At 44.6% G+C, this 14,954-nt stretch overlaps 2 protein-coding genes across 3 annotated transcripts; both read right to left on the bottom strand.

Moving 5' to 3' along the window:
• Positions 1-380: 380 nt before the first annotated feature.
• Positions 381-1,841, bottom strand: LOC120682282 (stress enhanced protein 2, chloroplastic-like). Its single transcript, XM_039964104.1, has 2 exons — positions 1,373-1,841; positions 381-1,267 (listed from the first exon to the last, which is right to left on the bottom strand). Exons 1-2 carry the CDS (start codon positions 1,679-1,681, stop codon positions 998-1,000), a joined length of 579 nt encoding a protein of 192 aa, XP_039820038.1. The 5' UTR covers positions 1,682-1,841; the 3' UTR covers positions 381-997.
• An 11,846-nt stretch (positions 1,842-13,687) lies between these two features.
• Positions 13,688-14,499, bottom strand: LOC120682843. 2 transcript variants are annotated; one of them, XM_039964874.1, is made up of 2 exons: positions 14,285-14,499; positions 13,688-14,158 (listed from the first exon to the last, which is right to left on the bottom strand). In XM_039964874.1, exons 1-2 carry the CDS (start codon positions 14,382-14,384, stop codon positions 14,016-14,018), a joined length of 243 nt encoding a protein of 80 aa, XP_039820808.1. In that variant the 5' UTR covers positions 14,385-14,499; the 3' UTR covers positions 13,688-14,015. The 2 variants fall into 2 exon arrangements, with proteins under 2 accessions (XP_039820808.1, XP_039820809.1); XM_039964875.1 differs by having other exon boundaries at positions 14,294-14,493.
• Positions 14,500-14,954: the final 455 nt, after the last annotated feature.

Genomic DNA, 14,954 nt, shown 5'->3' with positions numbered 1-14,954 from the left:
TACAAATACAAGAATAAAAAGCAACAAAACAAAGAAAGAAATTTAGAAGACTAAGCTTTAACCTTTTTCTCCATTCTTGCTTCAATCTTGCAATATTTTCACGCTGTATCAATCCATCACATCACTCGTCTGCTTAGAAGCTTGATGTCCGAATTATCCGTTGCTTAATCACACAGAATTAAAGGTACATTCTGCAAGATAAAACTTAATATTTGCAATGGGTTAATTTTGCATGTGTTATGTATAAGTAGATATGCTGCAATGTCTTCCTGAAATATTATCTTCTCCCCGTTTCAGTCATAAAGAAGAATAGTTGAGCAGAGTTGGGTTGAGATTTGAGAGTGCATTGTTTGATCATTGATAATTCCGTGTAGATAATCTCAACCCAACTCTGTCGACAGTGTTTGTATTTCTTCAGAGCCAGTATACAGGAATGAAGCAAGGGAGACATAAGAAACACAATGTATAGATTTGTCTCCACTCCATATATTATAATCTCAAGAGCCAAACTCCAGATTTGACCCCTAGAGGAAAGACAGTGCTTTGCTCCCATGCTAGCTTCAGTCACTAATTACAATCTAGTACTATACTAGTAGGTACAGTTGAATTAAGGGGCTGACCCTCCCAGCCCCCGGTACACTATTTCTCTGATGAAGAGATCTACATATTTCACAACCTTGACGCTTGACGGACTGCCTGACTCACAAAGATACTGATCTGCTTTGTCTTCCTACACAGGCTGCAGATTTGTGATCACAGTTCATCCTTGCAGGACCATGTACAGCAGCTGTCAGTTGTTTGGAACCCTGTATGATCCATGTCTGATCATCTTGGATTCAGGATCAATGTCTGAACAAAAATTCAGAACAACTTCCTTGCCGTTGCAACGAACGAAGCTTGCGAAATGCGCAGATCTCAACAGCTTGATCTGTCTGTAAATACTTGCTCTATGTATACTGTACTGTCTATCTAGTCTCTATGCGTATATATTTGCATACTATATGTCGTCGGACCAGTCCTGGAGCTCGCTCTCGGAGAAGAGCGCCTCGACGATGTTGTCGATGAGGGAGTCGACGAAGGCGTTGCACCCCAGCGTGAACATCTGGCCGATCCTGGTGCGCGCGCTGGATGCCCACGCGAACGCCGCGGCGCAGGCGACCACGGCCACGCACAACCCCGCCGCCTCCTCGATCTCCATCGTGTCCAGCTTCTTGAACAGCGAGCTGCCCGTCGTCAGCTCCACCGCCACGGCCGCCGCGAAAGCCACCTGCAGCAGCACCAGCACCGCCAAGTCAGACCATGAGTCCAACGTGCACAGGTGAACAAGGACAAGGGAGGAAGAAGCGAGGAGTCTTCAGCAGTCTTCACTCACCATGGCGAGGCGGCCGGAGATGGTCTCGAAGTCCTGGCTCTTGCGGGAGCTCTCGATGTAGTCGGCCAGCGACGCGAAGAACGGGGAGGCAGCAGAGCCGCCCGAGTCCGCGGCCCCGCTCCCCTCCTCCGCCCCGGTCAGAATCCTCCGCGTCACCACGCCGCTGCCGGCGCCGTACGACCGCAGCGTGCAGAGCCGAGGCTGCAGCACCGCCTTCCCGGCGTCGCGCTTCTTCGGCGGCGCGGGCACCGACGACGCCACCTTCTCCGGCGCCAGCTCGCAGATGATCGCGCGCGCCGCGGCCGCCATGGCGGGGCTCTGTCCGTGCGCTCCCTCCGGACTCGACGAGCTGCGATTCACTCGGCTTCCAGGAATCCGATCGCGAATCTCTGACTGTGAGTAACCAACCGGTGACTCGCCGCCCTTTTTGAAAGTCTGGCAGGGACAGCGAGTGGCGGGCGACGCGGCCGTTCACCGCCCGGTGAAGGCGAGCCCCGCCTCGTGAGGCCGCCGGGGACTCGCGGCGAGACGCCCGCACGCCGACACGTCGCGCGGGTGCGCTTGGCTGGTGGTGAAGGGACCCCGCCACCCCGGATTCACCCGTCAACCTCGCCGGCGGCCGTAAGATTGTCGCGTTCCCGTGTGTTCCAGCGGCCCACGCCACCGTTGCTTCGCCCGAGACGCCGGCGTGGGGCCCGGACGAACGTGGCGGCGTTCTCGGACACAGCCGTTGCTATCGGCGCTCCAGGATCATGGAGGACTCTTGCGCCGTCCGATCCCCATCCGATGGTTCTCCCTTGCCGTAGACCTTTTTACCTTTGGTCCCGAGTACTGGGAGATCGGGCACACGGGTTTGGTGATCAGGTGCGGATTAGGACTAGAGTAAAAGAGTAAAGGGCATCACCGGTCTCTAAACTTGTGTCGTTGTGTCATCTCGGTCTCTAAACTCACAAATCGACCGTTCAGGTTCTTAAACTTGTCCATCTGTGTCATCTCGGTTCATAAATTTGTTCAACTGTGTCATTTCGGTCTCTAAACTTGAAAATCAAACATTTACGTCCTCAAATTTGTTCAATCATGTCATTTCGATCCCTAAACTTGATTTTGAGTCTCATATGGGTCAAAACAAGGCGATCTAAAATCTATATATCAAAAAAATAATTCATAACTTTTTCATATGAACTTGAATAAAGATAAAATTTATATCAAAATAGTAGCCCTCGACGTAATCTACAATTTTGTAGTTGAAATATTTTTGAATTAAAACTGTTTAGGGTCTCAAAATATTGTTGTAAGTTTATAGATTTTGAAATTTAAAAGTTAAAATTAATTTTTGGGACTCAAAACAATTTTAATTCAAAAACTTTTCAACTGGAAAGTCGTAGATCGCGTCGAGAGATACAATTTTGATATAAAATTTATCTTCATTCGAGTTCATTGAAAAAGTCATAAATTATTTTTTGATATATATGTTTTAGATCGTCCGGTTTGGATTTAGATGAGACTCAAAATCAAATTTAGGGACTGGGATGACACGACTGGACAAGTTTGAGGATCTAAACAGATGGTTTATAAGTTTAGAAACCGGAATGACACAATCAAATAAGTTTGAGGATCTAAACGATCGATTTATGAGTTTAGGGACCGGGATGACACAGTCGAATAAGTTTAGGGACCGGTGACACACTTTACTCTTAGGACTATAACTCTTCGTTCCACATCTTTGATCACTATGATTGTTTGCAGAATTATGAATGGAGATGAACGATTTTTTTTTGAACGAACGGCAGATGAATGATTTTTTAGATTAACTGTTCATAGCTACAAGGGGAGTGAGGCTTGAGGTTGCGACCAGACGAAAGTTTGAGGCCGTAAAAGCTCTAGATTACAAGGCGTGGTTCTTATCCAGAAATCATCAACTGGTTGTCAAGTTGTCCAAGTCGCCTCTCCTGCTAGCTCTTCACGCATTCACCGTGAGCCAGCCTGCTGCAAAAAGCAGCACACGTTTTCTGATGTTTGTGAGCTTTCAGAGATCCAGGTCCAGAAAAACGGGAATTGATGCAGTCATGCTCCTAGCTCGTCGTGTAACTTTTAATAGCCAGCGCTTCTTTTCTTTCACAAATAAAAATGAATAAAGCTAGCTCAGTTTCCATGAGACATAAAATTTGATAGCAACAAAATACAAACGCCTGGTTTGGAACGAATGAAGAGAAAGAGTTCGAGAGAGGACATATCCGTCTCCGTCTCCGTCTCAAAGAGAATAATAGAAGAACTTGCTACCTTGTGTTGTGTGTGTGTGTGTTGTGGGTGGGTGGGGGGGGGGGGGTCAAAGCTTCACAAACGATCCTACGCACACGTCTCGGATAACATGGAACGACCTCCTTGAAATAACATGCATATGCTGCTATGCATGTAAGAAAACACATAAAATTAAATGGTGGGTATGCTTGAATCTATAAAAAAAATGTTAGATATGTGGACAAACATGATCAAAATCTTACCAATCATGGAGTAGTCCATGTAGCAGAATACTTGAACTTGCACGCTAAGGGTAGCGATTACAAATGAAAAGAGAAAACAAGCATGACAAGTTCCATCACTCTATTATTGTAATTCGAAAGTAAAGAGATTAATGGGGCAATACATGCATCACTATGTGATGCTAGTATATATATTTGTGTTTATTATATCTGTGATGCATTACTGTGAGATGTCTGATGTGTTTGGCTTGGCTAACAATAGTACTATAACGATAATTAGTTATGCAAAAGTTTGTCCCTCTGCTTGTATCTTCCTACCCGGTAATAGTTTTTTTTCTTTGAATCCTACCCGGCAATAGTTTTGTAACGCGAGTAAGCCCAGCACACGACGTTCTTGGACATACGTGCGTGCCAGATATAACTCTTTGATATAGAGGCCGAGATATTGTTCAATATTCTTTTATCTAAAAAACGTGCGTGCCAGATTGGGCCGTGCTGGATAGAGTCGGCCGAACAAGTGGGTCTGGCCTTAAAAGTTTGTAACGCCAGTAGCCCAACACGTTCTGGCCCATGTTGTAATAGTTGTTGGGTCTGGCTTTTGCATGCTAGTCTACGAGATGCCCATTCAATTCTAGTACCGAAGGTCTACGGTGTCGACTCAATCTTAGCATTAGTCAATCTCAAGAAAAAAAAAGCTTAGCATTAGTTGCTAAAAAAAAAGCTCAATCTGGCATTATAAAGTTAACTCCGCCTATGCTGACTGGAAGACTCTCCTGAGTCGTCTCAGCATAGCCGGTCCCAAGCCCGGGTAAATGAGTAGGGTTGCGTTAGATTTTGGCAAACCAGTATAAAAAATAGCCACTCTAATGGATTTGAAACCCACAAGAAACTCGTTGAGGCATAACCCTCTTACCGACGCGCTACATCGGAATCCGGGTGTGGCGATAAATGGGCAAGGGCCGGGTCGCCATCCCCCAAAGGGCGCGTCGTATCGTGACCTGGGTACGATAATAAGTGAGCAAGGGTCGGGTCGTCACCTGAATGGCGCGCTACATCTACGTCCGGGTGTAGTGAAAAATAAGTAAGGGTCTTCGCACTTCCCTCGACGGGTGCGAAGGGCAAGGAAGCTAGTCGAGCCAACTAGGATTCGTATAGGTAGCTGGAACGTAGGGTCCCTAACAGGTAAGTTGCGAGAGCTAGTTGATGTAGTAATTAGGAAGCGTGTAAATATTCTATGCGTTCAGGAGACTAAATGGAAGGGCCAGAAGGCGAAGGAGGTTGAGGATACTGGCTTCAAGCTTTGGTACACAGGAGCAACTCCGGGTAGGAATGGTGTAGGCATCTTGATTGATAGGAGCCTTAAGGATAGAGTCATAGAGGTTAGAAGGCAAGACGACCGGATTATCCTAATCCGGTTGGTAGTTGGAGATTCGGTTTTGTATGTGATCAGTGCCTATGCCCCTCAGGTAGGCCTTATTGAGAGCACCAAGATGCAGTTCTGGGAAGATCTAGATAGCATGATTAGTTCCGTGCCTACCAGCGAGAAACTCTTCATAGGAGATCTCAACGACCATATTGGTGCGACTAATGTAGGGTTCAAGCGAGTGCACGGGGGTTTTGGGTATGGTAGCAGGAGTCAAGAGTGGGAGGATATGTTGAACTTCGCGTTAGCCTACGACTTGCTGATAACAATTACCGTGTTTAAGAAGAGGGAATCCCATCTTGTGATGTTTCGTAGTGGACAACACTCGAGCCAGATCGACTTTATCCTTGCTAGGAGGGAGGATAAGCGTGATTGCTTAGATTGTAAGGTGATACTTGGGGAGGGTGTTGTCCCTCAACACAAGCTTGTGGTGGCGGACTTTCGTCTTCGGGTACGTGTCCACCGGGACAAACGTGCCAAGATTGCGAGAACAAAGTGGTGGAAGCTTAGAGGGGAAGCGGCACAAGCGTTTGAGGAAAGGATGCTAGGTGAGGGGCCTTGGGAAGAAGGAGAAGACGCAGATGACATGTGGCTAAAGATGACAACATGTGTTCGGAAGGTGGCCTCAGAGGAGTTTGGCGTGAGTAGGGGAGGCAAACAGGAGGGGCAAGACACCTGGTGGTGGAACGACGAGGTGCAAAGGGCTATTAAGGAGAAGAAGGAGTGTTTCAAACGCCTCCACCTTGACAAGAGCGCAGCCAACATCGAGGGCTATAAATTAGCGAAGAGGGTTGCAAAGCGAGCTGTGAGTGTAGCAAAGGGTAAGGCGTATGTAGACTTGTATCAGTGGCTAGGCACGAAAGAAGGGGAGAAGGACATTTATAGGATGGCTAGGATCCGCGAGCGGAAGACAAGGGACATCAACCAAATCAAATGCATTAAGGATGTGACAGATCGACTGCTAGTGAAAGATGAGGAGATCATGGATAGATGGAGAGAGTAATTCGACAAGTTGTTTAATGGGGAGAGTGAGAGCCCTACCCTTGAGTTAAATGACTCTTTTAACGATACCAACAGACGTTTTGTGAGGAGAATTCAGGAGGTAGAGATCGGGGAGGCTTTGAAGAGGATGAAGGGAGGTAAAGCAATGGGTCCTGATGGTATTCCCATTGAGGTGTGGAGATGTCTAGGAGATAGAGCAATAGTATGGTTAACTAAGCTTTTTAATCTCATTTTTCGGTCAAACAAGATGCCGGAAGAATGGAGGAGAAGTATATTAGTACCTATCTTCAAAAACAAGGGTGATGTTCAAAGTTGTACTAACTACCGTGGGATTAAGCTGATGAGCCATACGATGAAGCTTTGGGAGAGGGTTATCGAGCATCGCCTAAGAAGAGTGACAAGTGTGACCCAAAACCAATTTGGGTTCATGCCTGGAAGGTCAAACATGGAGGCGATTTTCTTAATACGACAATTGATGGAGAGATATAGGGAGCAGAAGAAGGACTTGCACATGGTCTTCATTGACCTTGAGAAGGCATATGACAAAGTACCGAGAAATGTCATGTGGTGGGCTTTGGAGAAGCACAAAGTCCCAACTAAGTACATTACCCTCATTAAGGATATGTACAAGGATGCGACGACGTTTGTCTGGACATGTGATGGTAACGCCACTGACTTTCCTATTAACAGAGGCATACACCAGGGGTCAGCATTGAGCCCTTATTTATTTGCTTTAGTGATGGATGAGGTCACAAGGGATATACAAGGTGAGATCCCTTGGTGTATGCTCTTTGCTGATGATATGGTGCTAGTCGACGAGAGTAGGGCAGGAGTTAATAGGAAGTTAGAGCTGTGGAGACGCACGTTAGAGTCGAAAGGGTTCAGACTTAGTAGGACCAAGACCGAGTACATGATGTGCGACTTCAGCGCGACTAGGCATGAGGGGGGAGACATTAGTCTAGATGGGCAAGTGGTGGTCCAGAAGGATACTTTTCGGTTTTTAGGATCGGTGCTAAAAAAAAATGGCGACATTGATGAAGATGTTAGGCATAGAATTTCAGCTGGCTGGTTGAAATGGCGGCAAGCTTCTGGCATCCTTTGTGATAAGAGGGTGCCACAAAAGCTAAAAGGCAAATTCTATAGGACAACAATTCGTCCGGCGATGTTATACGGTACTGAATGTTGGCCTACAAAAAGGCAACATGTCCAGCAACTGAGTGTAGCAGAGATGCGGATGTTGCGGTGGTTTTGCGGGCACACAAGGAGGGATAGAGTCCGGAACGAAGTTATCCGGGATAGGGTCGGGGTGGCACCTTGAGGAGAAACTTATCCAGCATTGGCTGAGATGGTTTGGACATGTCCAACGAAGGCCTCCTGAGGCGCCGGTGCGTAATGGGGTTCTTGAGCGGGTCGATAATGTAAAGAGGGGTAGAGATAGACCTAAACTGATGTGGGATGAGTCGGTTAAGAGAGACCTTACGGATTGGAATATCTCTAAAGAGATAGTTTTGGATAGGAGCGCTTGGAGACTAGCTATAAATGTGCCTGAACTTTGAACTTATTTCTTTTGAGTTTCATCTCTAACCTATCCCAACTTACTTGGGAAAAAAAGCTATGTTATTGTTGTTGGCATTATAAAGTTGTCTTCAAACTTCGAAGTTGGTTGGAACTATTCTATTCTGACTATTCTCTGCAATTTCTTCATTTCGAAGAGGGGGGTTAATCTTGCGGGCAGTTTTACCACGCAGTTACCATGCAGGATTTTGGTCAAAGTTTTACCAGTTAGTGGTGGGTGGTGCCGAGGTGGCATATATAGATAAGGGTCACGGGGCACTATGAGCAACTCCAAGAGACTCTCTATATTCATTCTAATTGTTAGAAATAGAGATTTTGATGGAAAAATGGCCTCCAAGAATCTCTTTATGTGGTTATCCAAATATAACCATCATCTATTTCGGATTTCTCGCTAGCCAAAAATAGATAGCGAAAATGGCTCTCTAGAGTGTAAATAAGATATAGAAAAATTATTGGAGAGTGAAGATGTATAGAGAGCGATTTTTATGTACACGACTTTTCGAATGATGATTTATAGAGTAAAATTTAGAAAGACTCTTAGAGATGCTCTAAGGATGCTGATGCAAGTGAGTGTACTTGATAATAATCAATATTTTTAAATCAGCTAATTAATTACGATGATATATCACTTTTTAGGTTGATCTGATGATTTAAAATATATATAACTTGCATTCTATGGGTCATCCACTCATCATAATTCATCACGCGCATGCGAGGATCTCCGCGACCGACCGGAATAAGCATAATAATCTCTGTATCCATGGTCCGGCATGTTTATCATATGCATGGTTGTTGAGCACCTCTCGATAACATTAATTCCTAATCAATTTTTTTTGCCTTTTCATTCCTGTAAAGCGATCTGCGTCCACTGAGACCACTCTGTCTGTCCTACGGCTACGACGTGACGGGTGCTGTTGATCATAGAGATCTCTATGAGGCGCCAAATTGCATTATTATATTTTTTCTTTGTTAAATATGGCCTGATCTTGTTGTTTTACTGTCCCAAATCTCTGGCGCCACATCAGAAATCGTCTCGTTTGCCGTCCTACTGCTAGTCTTCTTGGCCCAATGCTTGGGATGGCCCCAAACCACGCTCTGGGTGGCCAGCACGCATGATTATATATTCAAAATGGACCTTCAGAGTTCAGACACAGATCGATCGCATTGTGTGCTGGTGTTGTCGTTACGGTTGGAACGTACTAGCTATCATGATGTGAGTGATATATTGTACTACTGTGACATTAGCCATTAGGTGTATATGTCTCAAGATTTCTTTTGAGACATTTGGATAATGGCACAAAAGGAATCAATGAGCCAATGTTCTGGGTACAAAAGGAGAAAAGGTTTCGAGTAAAAACTCAAATTTGAAAGGCGGCTCTTTAGAGTGCCTAAAAATCCAAATCACCCCCTCCCCCAAACCCAAGTTCTTTTTTTTTCATGTGCTACATGTTAATATAGAAATAAAATACACCACCTGCCTTTAACTTGATTCAGGGTGTTATCCAGGTCCCCAAACTTTTAAAATGCATATTCAGATCCTTAAACTTGCTAATCATATCATGTGATGTCAAAAATCACAGTTGCTTAAGCTAAATAAAAAAATATATAATTTTTTCAATACAAAATTATACAAGCAAAAAACATCATAAAAAATGTGCTTGTACAAATATATTCAAATACAAAAGATCTGTATAAAAACTTTGTATGGACATAAAGATCATATGACAAAATTTGTAAAAAAGTATATACAAACAGATAATAAAATTTGGAGGAACCATTGGGAAAAAAAATATTTGGCCATAACTGGAGAAAATTTCAAAAATGTAAGAGTTGAGTGCAAAAAATCAAATATAAAAGCTGCACCCACATGTAAGCTCCACATTAGCAGAAATACTTTCATTTTATAACTTAAAAATGGTGGTTTGGACTTTGCGTAATATAATTAGTAAGTTTGAGGATATGAATGCTCAATTTATAAGTTTTGGGACCTAGATGACAGTATGAGCTAAGTTCGAAGATTGGCAGTACATTTTACTCTATTAGTTCCCTAGGAGCAATACAGATCGTCATGAAAACATGTGGGAAATTACACAGTCAGTTATCTACTTAAAATGTAGCATATATGGTCTATGGAGACCGGATAGACACTAATAAAATGTGTACATCTCAATGAATGGCACTGTATTTTATCATGTATTATTTTAGGAACAATTTTCAGTAGTATCATCTTTTCTATTCTCGGTGCATATATCATGACTAAAATTGGAATTTTACAGCATTGATAGACGGGAGTTTGAATCAATTATTTTGCTGGAAACTCTGTGGCTATTTGCATTTCTAGGGGAGTGGTTAGGGGTGTAAATTGGTGACCCTTAGGTGCACCTCCCATCCTCCTTAGTTCAAATATTTGTACTACTTCTAATAAAATGAGATCATATTTTAGAGAAGTAGTAAAAATAGTTAGAGACCTTTCACAATGCTTGGAAACGCTTTCTAACGCCTCCCAATACCTCCCAACGCCTACGCAAAATAGATTTTTTAGTTGATTTAATTCATCAAAGGGCAGTACAGTATGGTCATTGCGCAACTTGACCCAGCAGTCACCCACGCGAACAGCAGCCACCGCCGCCGCGCCCTCGCCCTCTGCCTCGCACGCCGCCGCGCCCTCGCCCTCTGCCTTGCAGGCCGCCGCCGATCTGCCCTCGCTCTGCCTCACACGCCGCCGCTGCCTTTCCGGCAGGAGTGCGGGGGCGGCGGTGGCGGAGCCGAAGGAGGGGGAGCCGGAGGAGGAGGGAAGGCGGTGAACCTGTTCACGGCCATCAACCAGGCGCTCCACATCACCCTCGAAACTGACCCGCAGTGAGTGAGACCGCCGCCGGCGGCGTCTCGATCCACTCCTCTATTCGTCCAGTTTCAGTTAGATATCATCTCGATTAACACATCTGAACATCGAATATTCTGATTCACTTTTCGAGTGAAATCCCCTCCCTTCCAAAGTTGCAATTCACCGTACCCAAGGGTGCTATGTGCACAGTTCAGCCAGCTGAAGATGATTTTCATTTCTGACAATGCTTATGTCTTCGGAGAGGATGTGGGTTTCGGTGGTGTGTTTTGCTGCACAACGGGGCTCGCCGATCGCTTTGGCAGGAACAGAGTGTTCAATACGCCGCTATGTGAACAGGTGAACCTTTTGCTTGGAGTATTTGCTGACGCTTATGCCAATTTCTCTGTAGTATCAGAAAATTCAGTAGCGAAATCAGGCTGAGAAGCTACCTGTTTCTCAAATAAAAAAATGGGCCCCAAAAGAATACATTTTACCATGTTCCATCCTACTAAGAACGTGAAGTTTTCAAGTTGTCCACGCGAGGCTAAGGGATTACTGTTGGCTAGCATTAGAGATCCAAATCCAATTGTATTTTTTGAGCCAAAGGTGGAGAAACTTTAAATGCTCAAGTTCTATAACAGTTGCATCTGAATATCTGCTGTGCTTTGCAGAGACTAAAACTACCTCTCCTGTCTTCCTCAAGTGGCTGTATCGTTTGGCTGTTGATGAAGTACCTGAGGAGGATTATATGCTGCCCTTATCTCAGGCAGAAGTGAGTATATTTCTATCTCATTATTACACTGGACTATTGGGCATCATTAAGTCAAAGTACTTATGCAAGTTATATACTTAAGGTGATTAGGAAAGGCAGCGATATAACACTTATTGGCTGGGGAGCTCAACTTGCGGTGCTTAAAGAAGCTTGTGAAGCTGCAGCAAAGGTCAGTTATTTCCACCTGTTATAATTTGGGTAAAGTCCAACAAAACCAAATATTCTGCTTTGCTTTGTTTTGACTCAACAGACAGGCTAATGAGCAGCATTGGATGAAACATTTAGTTGAAATGCACATTGCTCATCTAGAAAGACATATTTTACTTATAGGCGCTAATTCAGATCAAAATGGAATCTGAAATTGTGACTTTGCACTTCTGATGTACTGATGTTGCCTGCATTAGTTCTGGCAGTGACATGGTTTGTTTTTTTAAAAGAGCATTTAGTGACGCCATAAAAGCAACTGTAAATTACTGAATTGCAGGACCAAGCTAATTCCCTTCATTTTCCATGATAGCAATTAGCAGACATATAGCTTCCGTTCTTCTTCATGTGTTTGGGAAAGTTTCTAGGGGTGGTGTCTTTTTTTCCTTGGGTAACATAATACTGCAATTATCTTTGATGTTGTACTAACAGACATCTTGAAGTATAGATGTTGAAGATGGGTCGAACTGGAGCAGTCAAAGGCAGCTCTTCTGTTTGGGACGTGCACTTTTGAGAAGATACCGCATCTTAGTTCTCGATTAGGCCACAACTTCTATAGACAATGCAATTGATGCTATACTTCAGAAAACAATCAGGACAGAATTCAAAGATTGCATTGTTATCACTTCAAACTCTTTAAAGTGCATCTTCAATTTCAAAAAAATTGTTGTATATAATTTTTTTTTGCAACAAAGGCTTCTCAGCTTCCCTGTGTTCAGATTTTATGCCTTGAGTGACTGGAGCCATATAATGGCGATTATTTTCTTCATAAATATTCATCCTTGTTGAGAAGAGCTTTATGACGACGAGAACTATCCTTGTCTAAACATAGGATGGAATGACCGAAGTATTGTATTGAACTGAAGAATCTCTTACTGCAAAATCATCATTTCAATTGGAATTTGGACAGATGAATTCAATGACCACAAAAATTCAAATGCAATGCTCAAATGTTCAAGCTCCAAATGAATTCACTTCGAGTACAGATGCACCAGCTCCTAATTTAACAATCTCTCTCTCTCTCTCTAATAACAAATTAGCGCTGCAATGGGAAGAAAATCGCGTTCACAACCCGATGAGGTTTCTTGAGGTGGTGACGCCGCCGTCCACGACAAGGTTGTGGCCGGAGATGTATCTGGACTCGTCGCAAAAAAAATCTGGACTCGTCGCTGGCTAGGAAGAGCACTGCTTCGGCGATGTCCCTGGGTCTAAGCGTGTTGCCTTGAGAGTGGCGAGTCCCCTGACCACCTCCTCATCGCTGGGAACGGTGATGTCGAGGTCGGCGTCACCGACGTTGTGGCCCTGGCGCCAGGCGTTGATGAGCATGGGCGTGGCGACGCCGAAGGGGGAGATGCAGTTGACGCGGATGCCGTGCGCGCCGAGCTCGCAGGCGGCGTTCTTGGTGAGGCCGACAATGGCATTCTTGGAGGCGGTGTAGGTGTGGGGCCCCAGGCCACCGAGGGTGTCCTCGGAGGCGAGGCGGGATTGCTGAAGGAACTCAAACCCTAATAAAGAATGAACATCTTTTCTCTTTAAAAGAAATATTCATCTCACTATAGTTCTGAATTTACCTTTTTACCCTTGATTACAAAAAATAACTACAAAAAAGAATTATTACCACTAATTTCTAATTCTCTTAATTCCGAAGGTATTGGGAGGTGTTGAGAGGCATTACAACATACATGGGCCCACCAATCATAGACACATCTAATGCCTCCCGACGTCTCCTCATTGATACCTCCCAACGCCTTTCCCCATATGGGCCCACAAATCATAGACACATGAAATGCCCCCTAACGCCTCTCCAAGCATTGTAAAAAAGTTCAATTAGTTAAACTAAAGAGTGTTGGCGGTGCAACTAAGAGTCACTAATTTGCACTACTGCCAAGTGGTAAGGGGCAGAGCCCATATTGTTTATTTTTTCTTCAAAAAAATGTAATGGATCGATGCGTCTCGTAATATACAACGAAGTTTGCTTGTTTAATCACGTAGATAGAACACATACGGCAATAAGACAGGGCTTTGAGTACACAGCTTAAGCTGAAGAAAAAGATCGAACATATTAATATAATGCATGGTTTATGAAGGAACACTACAAGTTTGATCAACAAACATGACTCAGACAACCTAATACGTACCAAGCTCGACCATGAGCCGACCCAAACATACATGACAGGGATTATTACAAACGAAGTGATAGGACTCGACTGAACACCCTCTGATCAGAATGCATGACGCAACAGGACTGGGATACGCATATACGCATCCTTGCTTGAAAAATTTAAAACACCAGCAGGCATCTTCTCGAGTCCATGGAACAATGTAGAGACTGCAGCCAAGCTCTATATAGTCCCTTCATAATGCTAGTTAACCTGAGGTTTTGTGCCACTTGACACAACGGGATCCGCGCTGCTTCTTGCTCTGATCTGAATGTTCTGTACCACGGTCACCTCTTCTTCAGCTGGAGAGACCTCTTCAGATGTCAACTTGGTGGGCTCTTGTGCACCTGCATGAAGTAATAGAGCAGAAAACGTTGACCACTGCACCCACTTCATTTAATTTACACACTTGAAAGTACTAGCATTATATTTTCCAGAGCGGCAATATATAATGCTTGAGAACGAATATTAACCTGACGAACCATCCTGAGCTTCGGTCCAGCCATAGCCCGTGACGCGCTCGACGAGCACGAAAAACATGTCCTTGAGCTGCGCGGCGAAGTAGCTGGCCATGGGAGCTAACTAGGCAGTGGTCGAGGACCTTTCTGCTAACCTCCTCCTCAGAGCTCAGAAGTTGCAGCCGCTGCTAGCTACAATCTGCTCTGCTGTCTAACTGATGAGTTGCGACTGGTGAGTCCTCTCGCTATCACCGGGCGCCCATTTATATACACGCGCCGCGTCGCCGGACATGGAGGCCCACGCGCACGTGAGGATTTGATTCAGTAACCGTGTCATGCATTTGTCAGACCCCACGATGGAGTTTAATTAATTCTGATCGCGCGCTACGCATGCAAGTGTATAAAGTGTATGATATTGTGGGCGAGAGCAGCACCTCGATTATTAAATATTCAGAGAATGGTATGATGCAGCGTGATCAGTGAGGAAGCAACGAATATAATTGCACTAGTATATTATCTGTTAAGTATGGCGCGTGGTTGGGTTGTTTTGCTTCACCAAATCACGGGCGCCACATGAGAAATCGTGTCATTTGTCCTTGTACCTGTCCTCGACCTCGGAACAGGCAGCAATGCTCTGCTCATTTGTATCGGCAAATACTACAACAACAGGTAGAGAGTGATCAGC

This window comes from Panicum virgatum, chromosome 7N (assembly GCF_016808335.1).
Source record: "Panicum virgatum strain AP13 chromosome 7N, P.virgatum_v5, whole genome shotgun sequence".
NCBI classification, from domain to species: domain Eukaryota; kingdom Viridiplantae; phylum Streptophyta; class Magnoliopsida; order Poales; family Poaceae; genus Panicum; species Panicum virgatum.
The sequence above is the reverse complement of the archived record's forward strand: the minus strand, read 5'-3'. Positions and strand labels throughout refer to the sequence as shown.

Bases quoted from the DNA above. Each gene is read 5' to 3' on its own strand.
- LOC120682282 (XM_039964104.1), bottom strand. From the start codon at position 1,681: ATGGCGGCCGCGGCGCGCGCGATCATCTGCGAGCTGGCGCCGGAGAAG. The intron at 1,268-1,372 runs GTGAGTGAAGAC...GTGCTGCTGCAG, and splicing joins TCTCCGGCCGCCTCGCCATG to GTGGCTTTCGCGGCGGCCGT.
- LOC120682843 (XM_039964874.1), bottom strand. From the start codon at position 14,384: ATGGCCAGCTACTTCGCCGCGCAGCTCAAGGACATGTTTTTCGTGCTC. The intron at 14,159-14,284 runs GTTAATATTCGT...TACTTCATGCAG, and splicing joins AGCTCAGGATGGTTCGTCAG to GTGCACAAGAGCCCACCAAG.